Raw genomic sequence first — 26,625 nt, 5'->3', positions numbered from 1 at the left:
CCCTCCACACCCTCCATCCCTCACCTACTTCTTTCTTTACTTGTCAGAAAAAAACTAAATAATTCGTGCTTGAATAATGCTATGCTGTCTGTGGTGCTTTCCACCTTTTAAGTATCGCTTCTGGATTGGTCTTGCATCAACCATTTTGCCTTTCTTTGGAGCTGTGAAATCATTTTAACTTTGCTTGCAGCTCATATGAGCATGCACACCTTGACCCTTTTGGCCTGCTTACCTGTGTATGACTTTGAATTTTTTTTTACCTTTTTGATTAAAAAGGGCTCCAACAATATTCTTCCAAATCAGAGGTCGACTTTACTTACTAACCTCGGCCAAGATTATGTGCACCAGAATTATCATTCTTGCAATGATCTTGTAAGATATTGTACCAAGGCTAAAGGCCAAGTACACATACACCATTGCTGATGAACATTCCTTTTATTTTACAAAACTTTATTTTCTTTAAAAGTCTTCAGAATAGGTTTAAAGTAGGCAGAGTTGCCCAAGACTTGTGTTGATGCAAACCTTTGCAAAAATTGCGTAATGATTGCATACTGCTCCCTTCGGTTGCGTCGTTGTCCATTGACCTCGCCTATTTGGTTGGATATAAATGATTCCATCTCCATTTCTTATTCCTTCGCTTTCCTGTCTTTTTATTGCCTTGCTGATGAGGATTTCAATCCAATTCAGCTTTTTTAAGATTTCTGTTGATCTTTATTATGAAGTTTGCGCATTGCCTGTTTGGGTAATGAGTCATGATGTCCTGTATTGTAAAGACCTGTCTCATTGTCATTCACACACTTGCAAAATTTTGCCCCCTTTTACCCAACCAGCCTTGCTCTTTCATGGAGCACAGACTTAATAAAGCATTTTATTACAAAAAAACAAAAAACAAAGCGGTTCTTGATATGTTTCATCACAAACTCTGTTGTTATTAGTTTTTATTGCCCAAATCTTGGTGAAAGTTCAGGAGACAGTGCATTTGTATTTTCTTTTTAATCTACAGAAGAAATTTAGAAGAGTTTAATTGTTTTAAAATATTGATGCCTTACCATAAATCAAAAAACAATTCCACTTTTACCAGTCCTTTAAGCAAGGTGTAACAACAGGCATTTTAAAGGCCATTTTCCTTGCTAGAGCGGGGGTTAGCCTTGCGGTCCCCATGACAATCTTCTCCATTTTGCCCTATTTTCTGCATCTCTCCTTGTTAACACCCTTGCCCGCATTTCTTCTTCCACCATCTTTAGCCAATTCTTTCTCGGTCTTCCCCGCACTCTACTTCCTTCTGCATTCATTTCCATCACTCTTCTCAACCAGTCACTTTCATCCTTCCTCAACACATGACCAAACCATCTGAACCTGTTCCTCTTCACAGCATCAATCACAGGCTCTATTCCCATCATCTTTCGCAATTCATCATTTGTCTTCCTCTCTCTCAACAATACTCCGCACATCCACCGAACCATTCGCATTTCCACCCTTTCCAGCCTTCGTTGCTGCTCTACGTTCATTACCCATGTCTCACTCCCATAAATCATAACACTTCTCACACATGCAGCATACACCTTTCCCTTCAGCTTCAACGACACTCCCCTCCTCATCAGCACGCCACTCAGTTTCCGAAACTTCTTCCATGCACATCTCACTCTTGCAACCGTTGCCGAGTCTGATCCACCTTCTCCATTCAGCATGTCTCCGAGGTAGCAAAATGTTTTCACACTGTTTGTGTGATGGTGTAAGCAAGGTGTAACAATGTATGGAATCAATTGAAGTATGATAACCACTGTGGGAAGCAAGGAGAAGCCAACATTTTGGGCGTTAACCCTTCATCGGAGCAAAAGAGGCTGGTTGTGTAAAAGGGGAGAAAATCCTTTGGCTACGACAAAGGCTAATAACCGAAACATCATCTTGATCTTGCTTCCCATGACGGTTAGCAATAGCATACTGCGATCAATGTTCTGTTGATTTTCTCCATTGTTCTATACCTGTGCGCCGACGCAGAATGACACAACTTCACGATTAAAATGAGCATTCTATTCTACTTTAAACAAGTTGAAGTATCAGCACCTGCAGATCTTCATTAGCATTGTGAAGTGTGCTATACCCCATAATATATTTTTATTTTGCATTCATGATGATGTATGTACTATCATATGTAATTGACAATGCTGTTACCTGTAATACAGTATCACAATGGCAAAGTTATTGGATTTATTGCTTATGTGATGTGGGTGACACTAGTTACATTGCCTTCAGAAAGTATTCACACTCGTTGAATTTTTTCACATTTTGTTGTGTAACGGCCTAAATTTAAAATGGATTAAATTGAGAAATTTTTGGCACTGATCTACACATAATATCCCATAATGTCAAAGTGGATTTTTTTTCATTTAAAAAATTATTATAAAATAATTAAAAATCGAATACAGAAATGTCTAATTTACATAAGTATTCAACCCCCTAAGTCAATGCTTGGTAGAAGCACCTTTGCAGCGATTACAGCTTCAAGTCTTCTTGGGTACATTTGTATCAGCTTTGCACATCTGCATTTGAAGAGATTCTCCCATTCACCTTTGCAGATTTCCTCAAGCTCTGTCAAGTTGGATGGGGAGTGTCAGTGAACAGCAAACTTCAAGAATTTCCACAGATTTTCAAAGGGATTCAAGTCTGGGCTTTGGCTGGGCCACTCAAGGACTTTCACATTCTTGTTCTGAAGCTATTCCAGTGTTGCTTTGGCTGTATGCTTGGGGTCATTGTGCTGTTGGAATGTAAATTTTTGCCACAGCCTAAGGTCTTTTGCACTCTGAAGCAGGTTCTCCTCAAAAATTTGCCTGTATTTCAGTCAATTCATTGTTCCCCCTATCCTTACAAGTCTCCCAGTCCCAGCCGCTGAAAAGCATCCCCATAGCATGATACTGCCACCACCATGCTTCGCGGTTGGGATAGTGTTAGATGGGTGATGAGCTGTGCTCGGTTTCCGCCCGACGTAGCACTTTGCATTTAGGTCAGAGTTCAATTTTAATCTCATCAGACCACAGAATATTTTGCCTCATGATCTGAGTCTTTCACCTGCCTTTTTGCAAACTCCAGGCATGCTGTCATGTGCCTTTTTCTCAGGAGTGGCTTCCCTCTGGCCACGCTTACATAAAGCCTACATTTATGAAGTGCTGCAGAGACTGTTGTCCTTCTGGCAAGTTCTCCCATCTCAGCCAAGGAACTCTGTAGTTCTGTCAGAGTGGTCTATAGGTTCTTGGTCATCTCCCTGATCAACGTATTCTTGCCCGGTTGCTCACTTTGGTCAGATGGTCAGCTCTAATAAGACTGGGTAGTTCCATATTATTTCCATTTCCTAATGATGGAGCTCACTGTGCTCTTGGAAACTTTCAACACTCTACAAATTGTTTATACCCTTGCCCAGATTTATGCCTCCTCACAATTCTATCTCGGAGTTTTATGGACTGTTCGTTGGACTTCATGGTAGAGTTTCTGCTCTGACATGCACTGTCAAATGTGGGACCTTGTATTGAAAGGTGTTTATTTCTAAACCATGTCAAATCAATTGAATTGGCCACAGGTGGACTCCAATCAAGTTGTGGAGACATCTCAAGGATGATCAAAGGAAATTGGATGCATCTGAGCTCAATTTGGAGTGTCATAGCAAATGGGGTTGAATACTTATTGACTCGACATTTCAGCTTTCCATTTTTAATTAATTTGTGAAAATTTCTAAAAACAAAATTTTAATTTGAGATTATGGGATAGTATGTGTAGATCAGTGACAAAAAATCTCAAATTAATCCATTTTAAATTCAAGCTGTGACACAACAAAATGTGAAAAGTCAAGGGATGTGAATACTTTCTGAAGGCACCACAAGCACCATTTAGTCCCCACCCCAAGTTGTTTTGAGAAGATGGTGCTGGTATCTCTATCAACCACTGCAGTCACTGTCTAGATGGTTCACCCATGATGGTATTTAGAGGAGCCAAGGATTCCTATGTTGAAGGTAGTTGAGGTATAATTTTTTAGGTGATGTAGTTCTCAGCATTAATAGCACTCACTCTTTGTGGTTCTTTATGGTTCTGTTTGTGTAGGGCTGGGAGAAAGTCTTGAACTGGGGGATTAGAAGGGAAGGAGGAGGGGAAGGGGCAGATGAGTAGTTGTAGTGTATTATTCAGGGTGTTCCAAAAAACCCATGAATGACCTTTTTCAGGTAATTTCGTTATCCTCTATGCGACTGAACATTTCCAAGGCAAATGCCTTGCGTTTGGGTCTGTGATTTGCTTTCAGCTCCTGCAGAAATTGCACCTTATATGCATAAATCTTCAGTCTTATGTGCAGAATCCTGTATACAGTGGTGGCTGGTGGTCCCTGTTCTCTGGATGCGCGTCGGATTGATTTTCTGGGACTGTTGAAATGATTCACACACTCGTTCAACGTCTGCTGCACTTGTGCTTGGTCGACCTGTACTTTTCTGTTTCTGACAACTTCCAGTCTCCTTAAATCACTTGTACTACTCTCTGATACTAGTCCGTGATGACGGATTCCTTCCATATCTTGTACTGAAATTACGCTGAACTTGCATGTCGGATCTCATCTCGATGAACCATTCGACGCTCAGCTTTCCCCTGTGGAGTCGCCATTTTGTTTTACATTAAACCACCAGACTTGAAAATAAAGAAAACTTTGAGTTTATGCATTATAGAAACAAAGGGTATTGATTATCATTTGAGGTACTAAATATATTAACAACCAAAGTTGTCCAGGTATTTTTGGAACACCATGCACTGCTAAAACGCAAGCCTGGTGTTGGCTTAGCGGTTAGGGCGCCGGCTTGGGATCCTGGGTTTGAATCCCGGTCGATCGTTGAATTAACGCCAGGGGGGTTGACTCAGCCTGTCATCCTTCCGAGGTCGGCAAATTGAGTACCAGTTCACTGGTAATGCCCCGTGTGTCGCAAAAGGCGACTAACAGGGTTGGCGGCTGTAAAACATTGCTTCAAAAAAGGGGACCTCGGTGCCCAAGAAAGGCCCACCCCTGCTCTGTGGGGGAAAATGGCCTCTAAAGGTGGTTCCTTTCTATGTACTGCTAAAACACTGTAGTCACAAATACTGGTGATACAAGGAGTGGATGTTGATCTTAGTTGATAGTGAGCTGATTAAGTGACGAGTTATTGTCTGTTTCAATCCAGATGATTGGTGAGTATTCTAATACACTTCTTACCTTCTTCTTCTTCGGTCATATGCAGCACAAGGTTGTGGTTTAGCATGATTGGCTGAGGACACGGCTGTGCCCTCAGTTAGTGCAGGAATTTTGAATTTGGCCATAGTGCCGGCGACAGCTCACCTACTCTTCATGAAGGTCATGGTGGGATCTTAAACGTCCACCAACGAATGCCAGAAGACGGGACACCCGTTTAACGTCCATCCGAGGACACGCTCGATGATACAATGCCTTTCTTGCAAAGCAGCAATGGGACAGTTTATAGTCGGGTATGGATTCGACTTGGGTTAGACAGACAGTTTTTACTTTATAGATAACATAATCGTGTTTTTTGCACATGTAGAACCCTATTGTCGAGGTGTGTAAATGAACTGTTGAATGGAACCAAGATAATGGTAATGGCAACACAAGTTAAACAAACTAGGAGGGTGTCTTCCTATCCAGATCATCTCATGGATAACATTAAACACAACAACACACAACATGCATTTTAAAGGCCATTTTCCCTGCTAGAGCGGGGGTTAGCCTTGCGGTCCCCATTACAATCTTCTCCATTTTGCCCTATTTTCTGCATCTCTCCTTGTTAACCCCCTTGCCCGCATTTCTTCTTCCACCATCTTTAGCCAAGTCTTTCTTGGTCTTCCCCGTCTTCTACTTCCTTCTACATTCATTTCCATCACTCTTCTCAACCAGTCACTTTCATCCTTCCTCAACACATGACCAAACCATCTCAACCTGTTCCTCTTCACAGCATCAATCACAGGCTCTATTCCCATCATCTTTCGCAATTCATCATTTATCTTCCTCTCTCTCAACGATACTCCGCACATCCGTCGAACCATTCGCATTTCCACCCTTTCCAACCTTCGTTGCTGCTCTACGTTCATTACCCATGTCTCGCTCCCATAAATCATAACACTTCTCACACATGCAGCATACACCTTTCCCTTCAGCTTCAACGACACTCCCCTCATCATCAGCACGCCACTCAATTCCCGAAACTTCTTCCATGCACATCTCACTCGAGCAACCGTTGCCGAGTCTGATCCACCTTCTCCATTCAGCATGTCTCCGAGGTAGCAAAATGTTTTCACACCTTCCAGCTTCACGCCGTCTCCAACATCCAACTCAACATTTCCTCCATCTGCAGCTCCCTCTGTGCACACCTTACATTTGAATGTAGCTGCCACACTGGTTAATGACCCTCTCAGACCACTACATTTTTGATGAACCCACTCAGCGCACATTGTACACTGAATGGAGTTCACTCCGATACCCTTCCTACACACAGCACAGGGCCACTTCCCAGTTCTTTCCACCTCACCACATGCTTTACCACTTGCCATCACCTTCGTCTTTCCGATATTCACCTTCAGACCTTTTGTCTCCATACATTCCTTCCACGTGTTCATCTTTTCCTTCAGTCCATCCATACTTTCCACAATCAACACCAGATCATCTGCATACAACAACTCCCACGGTAAACCCTCCTTTACGTTCTGAGCCAGCACCTCCATCACAGCTACAAATAGTAGTGGACTTAGTACCGACCCCTGATGCACTCCCACCTTCACCTCAAACTCACCACTGTTCCCGTCCTTCGTCCTTACAGCTGTGCGTGCTCTTTTGTACATTGCCATCACTACTCTGATCAACCATTCCTCCACTCTTAACTTCCTCAATGCCCATGTCAATACTTTGCGTGGAACCCGATCGAATGCTTTCTCCAGATCAACAAACCCAAGAAACAACTTCTTCCTCTTCTCCATGTACTTCTCCTGCAACTGCCTCACAATGAAAAGCGCGTCTGTCGTTCCTCTTCCTGGCATTAATCCAAACTGCATTTCGTCGATCTTCACTTTCTTCCTTATCCTCCTCTCCAACACCCTTTCCAATACCTTCATTCCATGCTCCAATAACTTTATCGCTCGGTATGAGCCACACTCCAGAGGGTCACCTTTCCCCTTGTATAGAGGGACGAGAGTACTCAGTTCCCAATTCACTGGAATGCGGCCTTCTTTCACCACCAGATTACAGATCTCTGTCATTCTCTTCACACCCCAACTTCCTGCTGCCTTCAACATATCTCCCACAACTCCCATCGGCCCTCCCGCTTTTCTACCCTTCATTGCTTTTATCGCTTCCTCAACTTCCTTCTCAGTTATCTTCTCTGCCGGTCCTAAAACTGAGTTACTCTCTATGTTGCCATCCCATTCATTCTCTGTATTCAACAGCATTTCCATATATCTTTTCCATCTTCCTTTAATTCCATCTGGGTCGACAACGATTTGTCCCACTTCATCCTTCAAGCAACTCACCCCCATCACATCACACCTCTCTTTCGCTATCTGCTTTGCAATCCTGAATACTGCTTTCTGACCCTCTTCCGAATCCAAGCGTTCTCCGAATATTTTCCTACATGCCTCCTGCGCCTTTGCTACCTCTTTCTTTGCAGCCTTCCTGGCTGCCTTATAACTTTCATGCGCTGCTGTTTCGTGTCCCATACCCTTCGCCTTCTGCCACGCCTTGAACTTCTTCCTCTTCTCGTCAATCCTCTTTCCAACTTCATCATCCCACCACCATGTTTCCGAGTGCCTCGGTGGTCCTTTTGTCCATCCACATACCTCACCAACGGCTCCCAACAGACTAGCTTTCATTGACATCCAACCACTTTCAAGCTCAACCACATCATCCTCGACCCTACACAGCCTCTCTTTTAATGCCTCCCTTACTGGCACCTCTTTCAACCTCCACACCTTCATTCTCGGTTGGTACTTCACCCGCCGAGCTCTCCTCGCACCTTTCACCCTTATGTCGCAGACAATCAAGTGGTGCTGTGAAACAGCCTCCTCCCCCGGGATCCCCTTTGTGTCCCGGAGGTGCCCCCTATCTCGCCTATGCACCATCAGGTAGTCGACGGTTGTCGTCGACCCACCTGACGTGTATGTAACAAGCTTATTATCCTCTTTCTGGAACTGAGTATTACAAATCAACAAATCAGCTCCATCAGCAAACTCCAAAATCCTTTCACCTTCTCCATTTCTCACACCATATCCGTAACCCCCATGAACTCCGTCAAAACCATCCATACTCCTTCCCACATGTCCATTTAGGTCTCCTCCTACCACAACAACTTCCTCATCTTTCGCGTTTTCCATCAGCTTCTCTATCGCACACCAGAACTTGTCCTTCTCTTCATCGCTTCGACCAACCTGCGGAGCATATCCCGAGATGACGTTCACCAAGAGCTTTCCAATCATCATTTTCACCATCATCAACCTATCACTCACTCTAGTCACACTCACCACACTGTCTACAAACTCCTCCGAAAACAGGACACCAACACCATTCACGCCCTCCAGGCACCCTTGCCACACAAACTTGTATTTCTGTCCCTGCCTACCCTTCACCATTCTCACACCACTTCCCTTCCATCTCGTCTCTTGCACACAACATATGTCCACTCTTCTTCTGACCAATACTTCCACCACTTCTCCTGATCTCCCTGTCATTGTCCCTACATTCCATGTCCCAAACCTCAGAAACCGATCTCCACGTCGGGCTGTACCCTGCCCACATGTAGTTGTAATTGTCAAGGTTCTCTTTTTGAGGCAATGTTTTTATGGCCGGATGCCCTTCCTGACGCCAACCCTCTTAGTCGCCTCTTACGACATGCAGGGATACGGCGTACCTATTCTTATCCAGGGTACACACTGGGAGTTAATGGATAACATTAAAGTAGAATGTTAATTTTTACCATTCAACTCCTCTGCCACACAGTTCATTTTTTATGTAGAATGTTAATTTTTACAATTCAACAACTCTGCCACACAGTTCATTTTTTATGTAGAAGTTAATTTTTACAATTCAACAACTCTGCCACAGTTCATTTTTAATGTAGAATGTTAATTTTTACCATTCAACTCCTCTGCCACACAATTCATTTTTGATGTGGAATGTTAATTTTTACAATTCAACAACTCTGCCACACAATTCATTTTTTATGTAGAAGTTAATTTTTACAATTCAACAACTCTGCCACAGTTCATTTTTAATGTAGAATGTTAATTTTTACAATTCAACAACTCTGCCACACAGTTCATTTTTTACGTACATTGTTAATTTTTACAATTCAACAACTCTGCCGCACAGTTCATTTTTTACGTACATTGTTATTTTTTTTACAATTCAATAACTCTGCCGCACAGTTCATATTTTATGCACATTGTTAATTTTTACAATGCAACAACTCTGCCACAGTTCATTTTTAATGTAGAATGTTAATTTTTACAATTCAACAACTCTGCCACACAGTTCATTTTTTACGTACATTGTTAATTTTTACAATTCAACAACTCTGCCGCACAGTTCATTTTTTACGTACATTATTTTTTTTACAATTCAACAACTCTGCCGCACAGTTCATATTTTATGTACATTGTTAATTTTTACAATGCAACAACTCTGCCACAGTTCATTTTTTATGTAGAATGTTAATTTTTACAATTCAACAACTCTGCCACGCAGTTCATTTTTTATGGAGAATGTTAATTTTTACAATTCAACAACTCTGCCACAGTTCATTTTTTAATGTAGAATGTAAATTTTTACAATTCAAAAACTCTGCCACATAGTTCATTTTTTATGTAGAAAGTTTTTTTTTACAATTCAACAACTCTGCCACACCGTTCATTTTTTTATGTGGAATGTTAATTTTTACAATTCAACAACTCTGCCACACAATTCATTTTTTATGTAGAAAGTTAATTTTTACAATTCAACAACTCTACCACAGTTCATTTTTAATGTAGAATGTTAATTTTTACAATTCAACAACTTTGCCACACAGTTCATTTTTTACGTACATTGTTAATTTTTACAATTCAACAACTCTGCCGCACAGTTCATTTTTTACGTACATTGTTATTTTTTACAATTCAACAACTCTGCCACAGTTCATTTTTTATGCAGAATTTTAATTTTTACAATTCAACAACTCTGCCACACAGTTCATTTTTTACGTACATTGTTATTTTTTACAATTCAACAACTCTGCCACAGTTCATTTTTTATGCAGAATTTTAATTTTTACAATTCAACATCTCTGCCACACAGTTCATTTTTACGTACATTGTTAATTTTTACAATTCAACAACTCTGCCACACAGTTGCTTTTTTGCAATATTATTCTGCATTTTTCGGTTGGAGGAGAGGAGTTCAATTGGAGGTCCGGGCTCGGCCTCGCACAAAAAGGCTTTGCATGAGAACTGTAGGTTTATGACGTGCACCGGCCCTTCGGGCAAAACGTCTTGCACGGGATGTCAGAGTGGAGACGGGATACGGGTCTTGCAAAAAAGGCTAACACCTGCAGTTGTTGTGATGATGAGTGGGAGGGAATTTATTTAGCAGGATAGGCACTTCTGTATAAATATATCACCTCGAAGAAACTTCACACACAGCCACAGGTGTAGCTCTGTCATCGACACCACAGCAACTAACAAGAATGTCCCGTGTGTTCCACATCGCCAGCTCTCCTTTTCCTGCCCTTCCAATGGATTATGGCGACTTCTACTCAGGTGCGAGCTCTGAACCAAATAGCTACTATTATGATGATTACTATGAAAACTACGACCCAGACATACCGGCCACACCTGCTCAGAACAATTGTGACTACTCGGAATGGCCACCGAGCCAAGTTATCATCCCATTAGCCTACATTCTCACATTCTTGGCGGGACTACCTGCAAACATCCGTGTACTACAAGGTGCGCTTGGCACGCGGCTCCGAGCACGGCCCATCCCTGCTGCTTTGTTAGCAAGCCTCGCTGCCGCCGATCTGCTCTTCTTGCTGTCGCTACCCTTGTGGGCAACATATGCAGCCAGGGCGTACCGATGGCCGTTTGGGGCAGCGCTGTGCGTGCTCTGCAGCGGCCTCGCCACCGCTAACATGTACGCAGGTGTATTCAGCCTAGGTGCCCTAGCCGTGCTGCGATGCATCACCGTGACCCGCGCGCTGCCACCAGGAGCACGATCTCCAGGATCTCGGGTCGGACGAGCCGGACCCATAATCGCCGCCATTCTAGTCTGGGCCGGCGCCGTGCTAGCAGCACTTCCAGCTTTCACTTTGGCCACGTTGAAGCAGCAGGACTCGCAGAAGGGAAACGACTCGGGCGAGCACGTGGACGCCGAAGCAGTCATCTTCGTGTGCACCTCTGACCTGTCCCGTGTTGCGTCCCCAGATACCCAGCACCTCTGGGCCGCCGCTATTGCTCTTTTCCAGGCTTCTGTAGGCTTTGCCATGCCCGTGCTGCTGCTCTTCATCTCGTACGGTCGTCTCTTGCGACACCTCAGTGCGCACTTCTCGTCATCAACAGGACGTTTTCCTCGGAGGACTCCCAGGCTCCGCAGGACTCTGCTGGCGCTGCTCGCGGCTTTCGTGCTTTGTTGGGCCCCGTACCACGTCCTCCGTGCTCTCGATGCGTTCGTGTGGCTTCGGCTCCTCGCCCCTCATTGCTCGCTCGAGAAAGCCATCCACAGGGGACTTCCATACGCACTGTGCCTTGGATATGGCAACAGCTGTCTCAACCCGCTCCTGTATGCCGTGTACAACGAGCCGTCGACACCCTCGTGTGGCTGCTGCTGTGTCCGCTCGTCAGGGACAAAATCTGAATTCGATCCTGGTTACCGCAAGGACCGTGTCCCTCATGGTCCTCGCGTGGGGGAGCCGAGTCACTCGGACTCTACGAGCCTGTAACGGGTGTGGATCCACAGCTGGACCTGTGGATCCCGGCATGACCTGCATGATCGCACCACTGAAGTTCCAAACATTCGTTGGAAGCTTGAGGAATCATCAATTGCTGACACTGATGATGAAAATAACTTTGTTTTTCGAAAGAGTTTTTAAACGGCGTTCCAGAAAGTTGTTATTGAAATTGATGTTAATATACAGTCTGACTTTGAAGGAACCGAAAGCAATGATGAATTTGTCTGAGACAATGTCATGGACTTCCTATCCCAATATCATGTTGTCTTGATTCCTTATATTGTTTGTAAACATTGATGTTTAAAAATTGCATTTTCTGTTTAGTCCTGAAAGCTTTTACTATAATTCTCCATCATCCTTCAAACTCTGCATGGAGCCTCAATTTGGACAATTATGGACATTTAATCACACAATGATACCCTCACCTAATACGGTATATATAAATGAATAACGTGTGTGTGTGTGTGTGTGTGTTTGTGTGAGTGTGTGTGTGTGTGTGTGTGAGTGTGTGTGTGTGTGTGAGAGAGAGTGAGCGTGTGTTTGTGTGTGCGTGTTTGTGTGTGTGTTTTTGTGTGTGTGTCTGTGTCTGTGAGTGTGCACGTTTGTGTGTGAGTGTGCACGTTTGTGTGTGAGTGTGCATGTTTGTGTGTGAGTGTGCATGTTTGTGTGTGAGTGTACATGTTTGTGTGTGAGTGTGCATGTTTGTGTGTGAGTGTGCATGTTTGTGTGTGAGTGTGCATGTTTGTGTGTGAGTGTGCATGTTTGTGTGTGAGTGTACATGTTTGTGTGTGAGTGTGCGTGGTGCGAGATTATGGGTCAGTGAACCTGAACTCATCCCCCCGTTTCCTCCCCTCAACCCCCCATCTTCTCTCTCCCCATTTTCACCTCACTCTCTCCAATCACCAGGCATATCTCCCTAAACATTCTAAATTTGCCACTTTTTCATTTTGTTAATTTGATATTTACTATTTCTAGTCATTTTGCCATTCATAAGCAAACATTGTGCTATAACTTCAATCGTTGCTGCAGGCAGCAAAGTGAGTTTCTCACCATCTACATACATGTGTGTGTGTGTGTGTATACACACACACACACACACACACACACACACACACACACACACACACACACACACACACACACACACACACACACACACACACACACACATGTTTATCTCACAAATATCCATGCAGTATAACCTTGAATAGCCTTATTATATATAACTCATCTGAAGACATCCTTGCATTTATCTGCTTCCTCATTCTATAACTTTGTAAAACTACATTTTAAAAAATTGATGTCATGAAACATGCACAGCATGATATAATCATTGATGTTTCGAAAGATGTGACATTTAATGAAAGTAATAAACATGACTTTTTCTTATAACCTAGTCCACATTGTTGAATTGATCATCCAGGAAGGGGAAAATGTAAGATGCTCCGTGTCTTGTGCTAGTTATTACCCTCGCCAGAGGAGAGGGTATTGCATTTCAGTCCGTTTGTTACTTGCCGGAAAAGATTCCGGCAAGTATGTTGATCGGTTGGCGTTGGTTTGTCTGTCTGTCTGTTTGTCTGTTTGTGCGCAGTACTACATCTGCACCGTTGCACATAGAATCGCCAAACTTTACACACATATTTGCCTTTCCCTGGAATAGACTGTGCCAAATTTTTTACTCTCTCGGCCCAAGGCCTTCATTATGACGTCATAATTCGATAATTCGACAAGTACAAAACTTCATCCAATCAAGATTCAATTTCTTGAGAGCCATGACGGCATAAACTGGTGGAGAAAAAAAATAATGATGACGTCATTGGTCACGTGGTTCGGCCGCCATCTTGGAAAACCCGAAAATCTTTGCACCTCTATAATCTCCGAAAGCCCTGAATAAAAAATTTGAGACATGGCTCATTGTAAAGAACTCTCCATGGGGAATAAAATATGTTAATGATGATGTCATAGGTGCCTCCATTATGACGTCATAATTCGACAAGTACAAAACTTCATCCGATCAAGATGAAATTTCTTGAGCATAATCTCGGAATAAATAGGTTTAGAAATAAAATAATGATGACGTCATCAGTCACGTGGTTCGGCCGCCATATTTGTTTTAACACAAAATCCTTAAAAGCCACTGGAAATACATCCTGGCGAGGGTTTGCAATCTCTGATTGCTCTTTCTTGTTTCAAGATGCTAGGCCTCTCTTGCCCTTCCCCTTCTCCATGTCTCTGTATGTCTGTCTTGACTGAGGTTGTTGTAAAAGTTCCATCTTCCATTCAACCAGATTCGGCGGTGTAATGGGTAGAGCATCCACTCAGTTTGGGATGTCGATGTTAACGGTGGCAGAAACAGGATGGTGCAGGAGATGGGGACCTTATAATCTTCACCTGGGGCCTGGTACACCACGGGAAGGCCGCCCTTGGGTTCCCAGGCCTGAGTTTCTTTTCCTTTAAGCCCGAAACTTCCCGATTGGAAATGTGCGCAGCTGCAAGTGCCATTGTTGGCACTGTCGGGCGGACGCTACCAAGGTTGCCTCGAGTTGGGGGGGCTCACAAGCTGCTGGGACTTTGACTCCTACAAGTTTTACAAACAGGATGACATGGAGGAAAAGAGCGGGGGTGGGGGATATTTGAGCAACCTGTTGCTTGTTGTGATCAGAGCTCTAAAAATATATTATGTGTCGAGGTGCAGCAGCTAGATGGTTCAAACAAAGCGAGTAAAGCAGGAGTTTTTTGCAACCTTTACACAGGTGAATAGATTTAAACTTAACTTGGTCTCTCAAAAAGAATCAAACTTTGTAAATAAAAGACTTGGATTAGGTTTTCGAGGCGCCACTATCAAAAAGGGCATTCTGTATTAGGCATTCCTGGTTGACCTGTTTGGTGTTCCTAATTGAGCATATGGCTGATGATTCTGAAATCACAAGATCCTTTTCCTAATGTCTACTCTTGTCTTGTAATTCATGGAAAACTAGAACGGCACTCAGTGGAGAGCATACCTCCACCTGGTTGGCGATATCACTCGATGGTGAAGAATCACTTCAAAAATTCTACGAGCCGGATCCGAAACTTCACCAAAATCGAATCGAATCGTCATTGTCTCACACACAACCTGTCCAACAAGTTTCGTCCAAGTCCGTCCACAACTTTTTGAGATGTCCTGCTATGTATCGTTTTTGGCCCCATCTCCCAATGGTGAAGAATCACTTAAAAAATTATAGTATCCGGATCCGAATCCGGATCTTCATCAAAATCTAATCATTTCTTCCTTGTCACATATGCCACATCGCTGCCAAATTTCGTCCGAATCCGTCCACAATTTGTTGAGATATTTTGTTCACAAACAGACAGACAAACAGAGAGCCAGGTGTGAAAACGTAACCTCCATCCACCTTTGATGTCGGAGGTAATAATATCTCAAAAGATATATATATCTTCAGAGATATTTTGGAATAAGCCACACATAAACGTTCATCCTGTGTTTTTACGCCTTCGAAGCTGATTTATTATGTACCGTACATGGATTGATCTGCTACTTCAACGCCTGCTGTCTTCATTCGTTTCCTGACAGATACGTGTACACAGTATAGGTATATCCACCTGTGGTAATTTATGAGATGAGAGCTGTTTGGTTATTCCCTCCAATTATGGGTAAGATACATGATTGGCTATTGTATATGATATATGATATTGTTACGTGTTCCTCCCCGACCTTCTGGTTTCGGTATACCCCCGAACCCCGAGAAGGGTCACGGCAGAAAGAATAGTTTTTCAGTTTCAAAACCCATCACTAATGAAACCATCCATGAAACCATCAAATGAAACAATCAAATCAATAAGGAAACCACACTCTTGGTTGTCAATGAACAAATAATATATTAAAAGCACACAAAAAGAACCATATTACAATGGTGGCAATCAACCATTCGATCAAGATCTTAAGAGGGTAACCTAGCTCAAACTCACGGCCCCCCCAGGGACTGAAACCGAGCCCTTCTCAATGTCTCTGTAACTCCACGGAGCTGAGATGATGGGGCGATGGCGAGTAAGGAGGTGTAGGCAAGGCATGGACTGTCATGTGATCCACACTAACAGCAAATGGGCAGTGGAAAGGGAACTCCCAAAGATGCGATCCAGACGTGCACCTGCACCGTTCAATCAGCGAACCGCAGGGCAATCTTCAGACGCCGCTGTATTGCATAGCCGTCCCCGGCAAACCACCGGAGGAAAAGCCCAGCCGATGCGACAAAAACCTTTTCCGATGAAGGTTGCGCGCGGGGCGAAATGGCGGACAGCTCTCACTCGAGCCGCGGTCTCGTGACGAAGATTCTCCGGAACCTCTCGCCTGTACCTGGCTTCGCAGGCTTTTCCACCACTCCAGCGATAACACCGATCACCCAAGATTCCTTTCAAGGACTCAAAGTTCACTCGCCAGGTACGCTCGACCACGCTAGGTACGGAGCTCTGACGTCATGCCTTCTTCCCCGACTTTGCTAGCGCCGCCTCTTCCGGGTCACGATTCCTGTATCATTTTACGTTAACCTTTTTAACTTTAGATAGCTGTTCCTGAATACTAAACCTTTTGAGAATAATAATAATACATGATATCAGAAACATGTCAAGTGGGTGAAAACCACCACAGCGGACGTGACAAATCCGTAACACTTCCCCTCCTCAAGAAAGAAAGTTTGAACACAGCAAAAACTTTCTTTGCATGCAAACTCTTTAAACAAACACAAATAAACTCACAACCCCAAATCACCAATTCCCGTGAGCAGCAATTAATATCTCCCAAAAATAAAGCAACAAACTTCGAACAACCCACAGAGATTTCCAACATTAATTCACTCTAGACAAAGCATCAGCAACGACATTGTCCCTGCCCTTTACATGTTCAATTTCCAAGTGGAACCCCTGCAACGCCAAACTCCATCATCAACTTCTGACTTTTACTTTTAGTTTCTTTTGAATGAAGGTTAAGGGGTTGATCAAAAATCCAAAGTCAAGCAAATCGATAGCACCTTTTCTGGGAGGCCGAGCTGAGGGCCAGGTTCCATGGTGGTTGGGTGATGAGGCCTGGACATATTCACTACATGGACGCCTTTAGGAACGTGGAGTTCACGGTTAATCCGTGTAGGAAAGTTCACTACCTGGACGCCTTTAGGAACGTGGCGTTCACGGTTGATCCGTGTAGGAATCTTGGCTCGGCTGCTCCACAGCATTCAGTCCTTCAACTCTTTCTAACTTTCCTAACAATCCCGGTTGGACCACTTATCACTGTAGTCACATGAATAGCGGTCTCCTTCTCGGCCACTGCTCTGATAAATCCTTCCTTCGGGAGCTGCCATAACTCTGGAAGCCTCCATAATAATATCGATTGCGGCCACCACCACTACTACTCTGTGGTCCTCCTCTGTAGCCCCCTCGCCACCAAGGAAATGCCTTCCCTACTGTTGTGGTCCGACCTTCCAACTCCTTGCTATTAAGATCCTTTTCTGCAACTCTGGCGTCCTTTGAGTTTTCAAACATGACAAAGCCAAACCCTCTAGACTTTTGTGTCTCCCTGTCTTTTATCAGGGGCACTTCCAAAAGCGGTCCATATTTGCTGAAGGCAGACTCCAGAACATCTTCCTTTGTTTTGAAGTTCAGTCCCCCTACAAAGGGCTTGCTAATATTGCCTCCATCCCTGACGTGCGTGTGCTGACACTTAGTTTCAGGGTATTTCCTCTTCTCTTCAGGGCGCTTCATACTAGGCTTTTCAACAAACATCGGGCTACCAGAAACTTGACCACCGGCCAAATCATTCCCGATAACAAAAGATACTCCTTCTACAGGAAGAGTGGTTCATAAACGGATGGTGACCGGTCCTGACACCAAATCGGACTCCAAATGGATGACATGAAGTGGAGCACTAACACAGCAACCAATCCCCTGAAAACGAACACTATCACCAGTTGCCGTCTCCTCTGACAATGGCAAGATGCCTTCAAGCATTAAAGATTGATGTGCTCCTGTGTCCCTCAATACCCTAACAGGTCTCCGGTTAGTCGAGGCTCCATCCAGTGACACAAACCCCTCTGAAATAAATGGTTGGTAACCCTTTTGAGGGCGATTTCTCACAATGGCCATTGCATTTGGAGTTGTACTAGTCGAACTCCACTCCTGATTTCCCCTTTTCAAGGCATAACATTGGGACATCACATGTCCAGGTTTCTTGTGAAAAGCGCAAGTAGGCCCGGAGGAAAAACTCGTGGTCTGCCTCGGGCCCCCCGGAGGATACGTCTGCCTTGGAACTGTTGTCTTCTGATTTCTAGAAGACGTGGTATCAGAGTGGTCCTCATAGTCATCTCGAGGCCGCCCCCATGAATTTTCGTTCTCCGCCCCTGAGGTACCATAGCTCCCCTGGCTAGGTCTAGGTGAGAAGTTAGGCTTGTGGAACCCCCTCCTGTGGGTTAAGGCATAGTCATCTGCCATGGTTGCTCCTTCATACAACTTTGGTACTTTCCTTTCCTCCAGATGTACTTTAATGTCCTCGTGGACACACTGCTGGAATTCCTCCACCAGGATCAATTGTCGCAATAGTTCGAAGTCTTTCCCAACCCCTTTTGAATCACACCACCTATCAAACATGGTTTCTTTCATTCTGGCAAACTCCACATGGGTCTCACTTTCCCTCTTCCTGGCATTCCGGAATTTTTGTCGGTAAGCTTCCGGGACCAATTCATAGGCTTTGAGAATGTAAGCTTTGAGAATTCATAGGCTTCAATACCTCATAATCTGCACATTGGTCAATCGGTAAAGCCGAATAAATATCTTGAGCTTTACCCACCAGAACACTTTGCACTAATATGGTCCAGGACTCCTCAGGCCAGTTTAGCAGTTGAGCCACCTTCTCAAAGTGTGAAAAAAAATTCGCTACCTCCTTTTCATTGAAGGGTGGAACCAGCCTCACATGTCTGCCAACATCCCAGGTGTTCTGACGAGGTGTCGAGCCAGTCGGCATGGATGGTACCTCTCCCCGTTCTTTCATTACATCCAGCTCCTTGGCTTTAATTTCCTGCTGAAGCACCACTTCGTGTGCCTTTAACTCCCTTTCAGCTTTTTTCTCCTCTGCTTCGAGTTCCCTTGCCACCTTCCTTTCCTCTGCTTTCATCCTTTCTAACCTTTCCTGGAGTTCGCTTTCCTGTGCTGCTCTTCTTTCCTCGAGTTCTCTTTGAACTCTGCTTTCCTCTGCTTGTTTCTCTTCTCTTCTCTCTTCTGCTTTTCTTTCCTCTGCTTTTAACCTTTCCTGGAGTTCTCGTTCATGTCCTGCTCTTTCCTTTTCTGCTTCCTTTCCTCTGCTTTTAACCTTTCCTGGAGTTCTCGTTTCTGTTCTGCTCTTTCCTTTTCTGCTTTCCGTTCCTCTGCTTTTTCCCTTTCCTGGCTCAGTAATTGCATCTCCGGTTTCCGGAGCTCCACATCTTCTGGTTCCTCGGGTAACCAATCCCAGGCTACCTCTTCCCATGTTCCTAATCCCACCATAGATTGTATCACCACTGTCTGCATCTCTGCCTTCCTCATATTTGTTCGGACCTCCAAGCTAAAATGTTTGGCCAATTTCAAGAGGTCCGATTTTACTAACGCTCTGAACTGTGCTTCACTGGGGGTCACTGCAAACTTCTCTGTGTCAAACTCCATGGTGACTATTGTTAACACCTGTAAATCTTCACACAAGAAATTTTAAAAAACAATTTTTTTAAAATGTTTTTTGAAAAATTTGGGAATGTTGGAACACGTTCCAAATTTGGGAATTCTGGGAATGTTAGGGAATTCTTTTCCGGACTAAATTTAGGGAATTTTAGATCCCGGACGCAGACCCAATTTCGAGCCCACGAGTCAATTGGACGAGCCCCAAATTTCTGTTACGTGTTCCTCCCCGACCTTCTGGTTTCGTTCTACCCCCGAACCCTGAGAGGGGTCACGGCAGAAAGAATAGTTATTCAGTTTCAAAATCCATCGCTAATGAAACCATCCATGAAACCATCAAATGAAACAATCAAATCAATAAGGAAACCACACTCTTGGTTGTCAATGAACAAATAATCTATCTATAATTCCAGCAATCTCTGTGTGTATGTTTGTATGTTTGTATGTTTGTATGTTTGTATGTTTGTATGTTTGTATGTATGTTTGTCTGTGACCGCTGTTTCTCGACAACTACCGGTCCGATATACTTGAAACTTGCCAGGTATATTGCTGGGGACCCGAGGATGTGCCTTTTCAAGGTTTTAAATTAATCGCAGAAGTAGTTACCGAGCTATGTCCAAAAAACGATTCAACCAATCAGAGAGCAGCGAGCTATCATGTGTGCCGAACGTGGCGAACAGACTCTGCCTCGGATGGCACATTTGAGAGCGTATTCATTTATTTCCCGTCGGCAAACTATGTTGGCGCTATGTTGGCGTTAAACGATGTTTTAAAACTAATTAAAACTAATTTGCGATTCTTTCGCTTTCCTGCGATATGCGACCTTCCGGACAGTCAAATGAGGACGTCACTTCCGGACTTACGTAGCGGCGAGCGGGCGCCATTTGGAGGAGCTGGGAGGACTCAGTCGTGATAGAGTGAGCCTGAGTGAGTATATCAAGACAAGAACAAGATCTAGAAGGAGGTATGTACGGTGCGATTCATATAATATATTGTTTAGTTATCGTCGATGAGGAATTTGGGGGCCCGATTAACTGCAGCGCCATCCGAGCTGCGGCGTCGGGACGATACATTCATTGTACGGTAACATCACGCACTTACGGGCACGTCCTATATATATAGTACGGGCATGCCCTAGTATATTAAAAGCACAAAAAAAGAACCATATAACAATGGTGGCAATCAACCATTCCATCAAGATCTTAAGAGGGTAACCTAGCTCAAACTCACGGTACCCACCCCCCTCACCCCAGGGACTGAAACCGAGCCCTTCTCAAAGTCTCTGTAACTCCACGGAGCTGAGGCGACGGGGCGATGGCGAGTAAGGAGGTGTAGGCAAGGCATGGACTGTCACGTGATCCACACTAACAGCAAACGGGCAGTGGAAAGGGAACTCTCAAAGATGCGATCCAGACGTGCACCTGCACCGTTCAATCAGCGAACTGCAGGGCAATCTTCAGACGCCGCTGTATTGCACAGCCGTCCCCGGCAAACCACCGGAGGATAAGCCCAGCCGACGCGACAAAAACCTTTTCCAATGAAGGTTGCGTGCGGGGCGAAATGGCGGACGGCTCTCACTCGAGCCGCGGCCTCCTGACGAAGATTCTCCGGAACCTCTCGCCTGTACCTGGATTCCAGGCATTTCCACCACTCCAGCATTAACACCGATCGCCCGAGATTCCTTTCAAGGACTCAGAGTTCACTCGCCAGGTACGCTCGACCACGCTAGGTACGGAGCTCTAACGTCACGCCTTCTTCCCTGACTTTGCTCGCGCCGCCTCTTCCGGGTCACGATCCCCATATCATTTTACGTTAACCTTTTTAACTTTAGATAGCTGTTCCTGAATACTAAACCTTTTGAGAATAATAATAAATCAGATCTCGCGAGATCTTGGAGACGGTGGCAGGGGTTTTCGACGGTCCACACGGTCTCCACGTTTTTCAAAGTTAAGTCTGTTCACAATTGTATTTTGTCGAAACTGTATTTATCGCTCGGCGTGTGAACTTATAGTGTCCCCCTTGGAAGTTTCTCGGTGTTTATCTTTCATAAATTAATCGTTTGTTTGCCGCGTCGCGAGCAAGGCCTTGCAGCCTCAGGCTTCCCCCGTCGAAGGTTGTTCCTTCCTTCGCTGTTTTGCTAGCTTTTTTGATTTCCCCTTCTCCACCAAGCTTCACCAAACATCTACTATTTGTCTAACGTTGTAACCCCCACACCCCCCCCCCAAAAAACAAACAAAAAAACAAACAAAAAAAACTTTTAATTCCCTTTCTCCTCGTGTGCTTTTGCCTCTGCCCACGTGCGCTGTCTCACCCCGCCCCCATTTTCCCCTTGCCTTCCACCTTTTGCCCTGTTCAAGTGACTTGTGGTCGTCGCTCTAGGCTTCCTCTCCCCATTGGTATTTTTGTGAAGATAAGATTGTTCTTCACAGTTCTGTTTAAATATGTTTCAACTATCCTCTTCAGTGTTTTATTCAGTGGTTTATTACAACACGCTGTTTTTCTTCTTATTTAAAAGGCTCCTTTCAATTTCCTCTTCAACTCATTCCATTTCAAAAAAATATTCAATCTCTTATGATTCCAAATCACTCCATGCTCTAAATTCTCATTCATTCCATCCCTCCTCCATCGTTCTTAAACGAATCGCTAACTTGAAAATCACAACAAACCCAATTTGTTATATATGTTCATCTTTCATTAATCATCCACTTTCTAAACTCCCCCCTTGCCCCTCCCCTTCAAATCTCCCCCCCAACCATCCCTCCAAAATTCTCCCTCCTCCCACCTCCTTCTCAAAGCTGCCTCCTCCCCACTTCCTCTCCCTCCTATGTCATACCTCCACCTCCCCCAACCTTCTACTTTCCTCTGCCGCCCCTCAAACAAACTCTCACTGTGCCTCATTCCATCACCATCAAACCTTTCGTCCTCCTCATCCTTCCCTTTCTTGTAACTCTTCTGTAATCTCTGACACACTATAAACTGCTCTTCCTACATCCCCCTCTCACCCTTCATCTGACCCTACCCCTCCCCTGTCCTGCACCCGATGCTCCCCCTCTCTCCTCACTAACGGTATGGACCTCAAACATCCGGGGCCTTCGCTCAAACCTGATTGATCTCTCCATTCAGGTTGCTTCTGAAAATCCAGACTTGATCTGCTTAACAGAAACTTTCCTCCTTCAAGATGTCTCTGATTCCTTAATATCTCTTCCTGGTTACTCTCTCCTCCGGTACGATAGACCTGATCCTCGTCCTGGTGGTGGGGTGGCTCTCTTTATCAAAAACTCTCTTCCTCACTCTCCCTGCACTGCCCTCTCTCCACCCCACCCACAGGAGTACCTCTGGCTACGGTTTCCTCTCTGCTCCCACCTTTTGTTCATATGTGTTCTGTACCGTCCTCCAAACAGTGATGACTCCATTTACATTTCTCTGTCGGACAACATGGACCAACTTCTATCAACTCATCCAAACTCTCTCTTCCTCATATGTGGCGACTTCAACTGTCATCATGCCAGCTGGCTGGGTGTGGGTTCATCTCTCACCAGCCATGGCACCTCAGCAAAGGACTTCTGCGACTCATTGGGACTGACACAATCTGTCAATTTCCCGACCCGGATCTCAGTCAATGGAGTATCTTCTCTTCTGGACTTGGTTATGACTAACTTCCCTGCAAATGTCTGCTGCTCTTCTTCTGCTCCAATCGGTTCTTCTGATCATGTGCTTGTTAAAGTGGACATCTCACTGGCCATTCTCAGAGAGCCTCCTCAGCGCCGACGAGTCTGGCATTTCACTCAGGCCGCCTGGCACGGCCTGCAAGCAGCCATCAATCAACTGGACTGGTCTCCCATCTCTAATGCCTCTGACATCAATTCTTCCTGGGAATTCTTCCAAAGCAAACTGCTCTCTCTCATGCACAGATTTATCCCATCTCGGCTTCAGTTGTCTTACCCTTCCTCCCATCCATGGTACACTGAATCTTGTGGTGAGGCAGTTGCCCTGAAACAACTTGCCTTTGCGTCTTGGAAGGCAAATCCAACTGAAGGCAATCTCAGTTCCTTCCAGCAAGCTCGAAACAAGTGTGTTTCTACCCTCAGGAGTGCCAGGAAGCACTATCTCTCCACACTCAAGATTGAACTCTCAAACCTGTCTCCTTCCTCCAAATCCTGGTGGCGTCTGGTCAAATCCGTTTCTGGTGTTTGTTCCCCCTCCATCCCCTCCCTTACCTCAAATGGCTACACAGTTGACACCGCACGTGACAAAGCCGAATGCCTCAACTCTGTGTTTGCCTCAAAATCTTGTGTCCCAAACCCATCTCTCTCTGTTCCCACCTTTCCCAGTCGAACCCAACTGCTCCTGGACTCTGTGTCCTTCTCTCCTGACAAGGTGGAGAAGTTTTTATCAAACCTCGACTCTGATTCTGCAACTGGACCAGATGGCATCAGCCCTCGGGTCCTAAAATCCTGCTCTGCCGCTCTATCTCACCCTCTCTCTGTTCTTTTCACCCTCTCTTTTGCTCAAGGTCATCTGCCAGCATCTTGGAAATCAGCAAACATTACCGCTTTATGCAAAAAAGGTGCAAAAACAGATCCTTGCAACTACAGACCAATCAGCCTGCTCCCAATTATCAGCAAAGTCATGGATTCCATCATTGCTTCAGATATCAAATCCTTCCTCTTCTCCAATGGCTTGATCTCTGATCATCAATTTGGATTCAGACCAGGTCATTCTACTCTGGACATGTTGCTTCTGCTGTCTCAACAATGGATGGAGGTCCTCAATGCCAAACAGGAAATCAGAGCTGTCTCACTTGACATATCACGTGCCTTCGATACGGTCTGGCACCCAGCTCTGCTCACCAAACTCACCTCCTATGGTATTCAGGGAAATCTCCACTCATGGCTTGCGGATTTCCTCTCTGGTCATAGGCAACGTGTGGCCCTGAATGGATTTCTCTCATCTTCCCTGCCTGTTCTGGCTGGAGTTCCCCAAGGTAGTGTTCTGGGCCCTGTGCTATTTCTGGTCTTCATCAATGACCTCTCCGACTCTCTGGAAAATCCTCTCTATCTCTTTGCTGATGACTCCACTATCTGCCGCTCCATTCCTCATCCCTCAGATCGGCAGTCTGCAGCCTCCTCACTCTCTGCAGACCTGGACAAAATCACAGACTGGTCAAACAAGTGGAACATGTCTTTCAATCCTGACAAATCTCACACTCTTACAATGTCTCTCCGAAAGGACCGACTGGACAACCCTCCCATCTACTTTCTCAACAATCCTCTCCAAGAAGTTCTGTCGCTCAAGCTTTTGGGTCTCACTATCTGCCATGATCTTTCTTGGGAAAACCACATTTCCAAGCTGGCCTCCAAAGCCAGTCACCGACTGCGCATCCTCCGTCGTGCGAAGTCCTTCCTTGGCACACCTGAGCTCCTCACCACATACAAGGCTTTCATCCACAGCTCAATGGAATACTGTTCCCCCCTCTGGGCTGGTGCTCCTGCCTCACACCTTGCTCGGCTTCACGCTGTTGAAACCAAAGCTTTCAGAATCATTGGAATCTCCTGCGATGTAGTCAACTCCGAGGGCCTTTCACTCACTCACCGCAGGCAGGTTGGTGGTCTTTCTGTCTTCTACCGACTCCTCTCCGGCCTTGCAACCCCAGCTCTCTCTGTGCTCTGTCCCCCCAATATTCCTTCAGGTCGCACAAGATCTGCCTGCAACCCTCTTATGGTTAAACTGCCAAAGTCTAGGCTCTCTGCTCACCTTCACTCTTTCAGTCCCCTTTTCTCCCACCTCTGGAACAAACTCCCCCACTCCCTTCAATCCCACTCCTCCCTCCAGGTCTTTAAAACAGCTGTTCTCCACCATCTCTTATCTTCCCCCATCGAAAACCTTGATCTTTTCTACCCCCGGTAATTCACCGCAGAGTCCTTGCAGTGTTCATATGTTTTATTCCTCTCCCACCTCCCCCAAGTCCTCCCGATGTCCCTGCTCTCAAATGTTGTGTTTGTGTCCTTCCCCCTCTCTCCCCATCTTGTCTGCCGCTCCCCTTGTTTTTTGTGTTTTGGGTGTCGGTTTGTCTTTTTGTGTGATTAATGTTAGCTCTTTCACGAGCCTCGATCTTGTATACAAAAAAAATAAAAATAAAATACATGATATCAGAAACATGTCAAGTGAGTGAAAACCACCACAGCGGAATGTGACGAATCCGTAACTATATATATATATATATATAAATGTATATATATATATATATATTGTTACAGATCTCAGAGACGGCACTCCCCTTAGCAAGGGGGGGTTAATCCCCTTGGCCTGTGAAGCTGGCCGTCTCTCGCCCTGGTACTTGTAGCGCTCTTTTGCGGGGTGGAATTGATCAGGGTTATTGGTCAAGGTGTTCTCCCGAATACCTTTACTAATCCCTCCGCAAAACAGGGAGACAAGTACCGCTCGAACCACGGACAAGATGGTATTTGCCAAGCGGTTTAGCAATCCGCGGCTCGAGTCGTTAACAATTGACTAACCCGATTCCGAGCATTGGCCAAATCGTGCCACAGGTACTCAATCGAAAGAAGGGACTAAAGCGATCGGATGAGAGGAAGCCAAAGAACCAAAAAGTGTAAAGGAAGAACACAGGTTTATTTACTATCTACAAGAAATGAAGAAGAAACGAAAGGTGAGACTGTACAGGAAGAGGAAGAAGCAGATACACAGGGCAAACCTTAAAACAATCCTATATTATACCCCAGACAACAAACAGGACAGACAACAGACTTACATGACAAGGGAATTGCAGGCAGGAATGGCTGGAAGAAGGGATGAAAAGGGTCCGTGTGGGACAGCAGGGCTGGAAGGTTCGGGGGGAAGGGACAGCAAGGAGGTCCGCTCCAGGTCCACGCTCCGGGCTGGAAGCGAACAGCCAACTGCAGCTCCACGTATTCGGTTTCACACGGTAGGGGCTTTC

General features: G+C 45.0%; 2 protein-coding genes across 3 annotated transcripts in view; both read left to right on the top strand.

Moving 5' to 3' along the window:
• The window catches only part of MED8 (mediator complex subunit 8), a 313,799-nt gene that overhangs the window by 201,421 nt on the left and 85,753 nt on the right, over window positions 1-26,625 (top strand). The window lies entirely within an intron of this gene.
• LOC137419168 (apelin receptor A-like) lies at window positions 9,072-12,495 on the top strand. The gene has a single exon (XM_068105334.2). The coding sequence runs from the start codon at window positions 10,722-10,724 to the stop codon at window positions 11,970-11,972; it is 1,251 nt and encodes a 416-aa protein (XP_067961435.1). The 5' UTR covers window positions 9,072-10,721; the 3' UTR covers window positions 11,973-12,495.

Source organism: Myxine glutinosa, chromosome 1 (genome assembly GCF_964187855.1).
Source record: "Myxine glutinosa chromosome 1, kmMyxGlut1.1, whole genome shotgun sequence".
Classification (NCBI taxonomy): domain Eukaryota; kingdom Metazoa; phylum Chordata; class Myxini; order Myxiniformes; family Myxinidae; genus Myxine; species Myxine glutinosa.
This window is presented reverse-complemented; position numbering and strand designations above follow the sequence as displayed.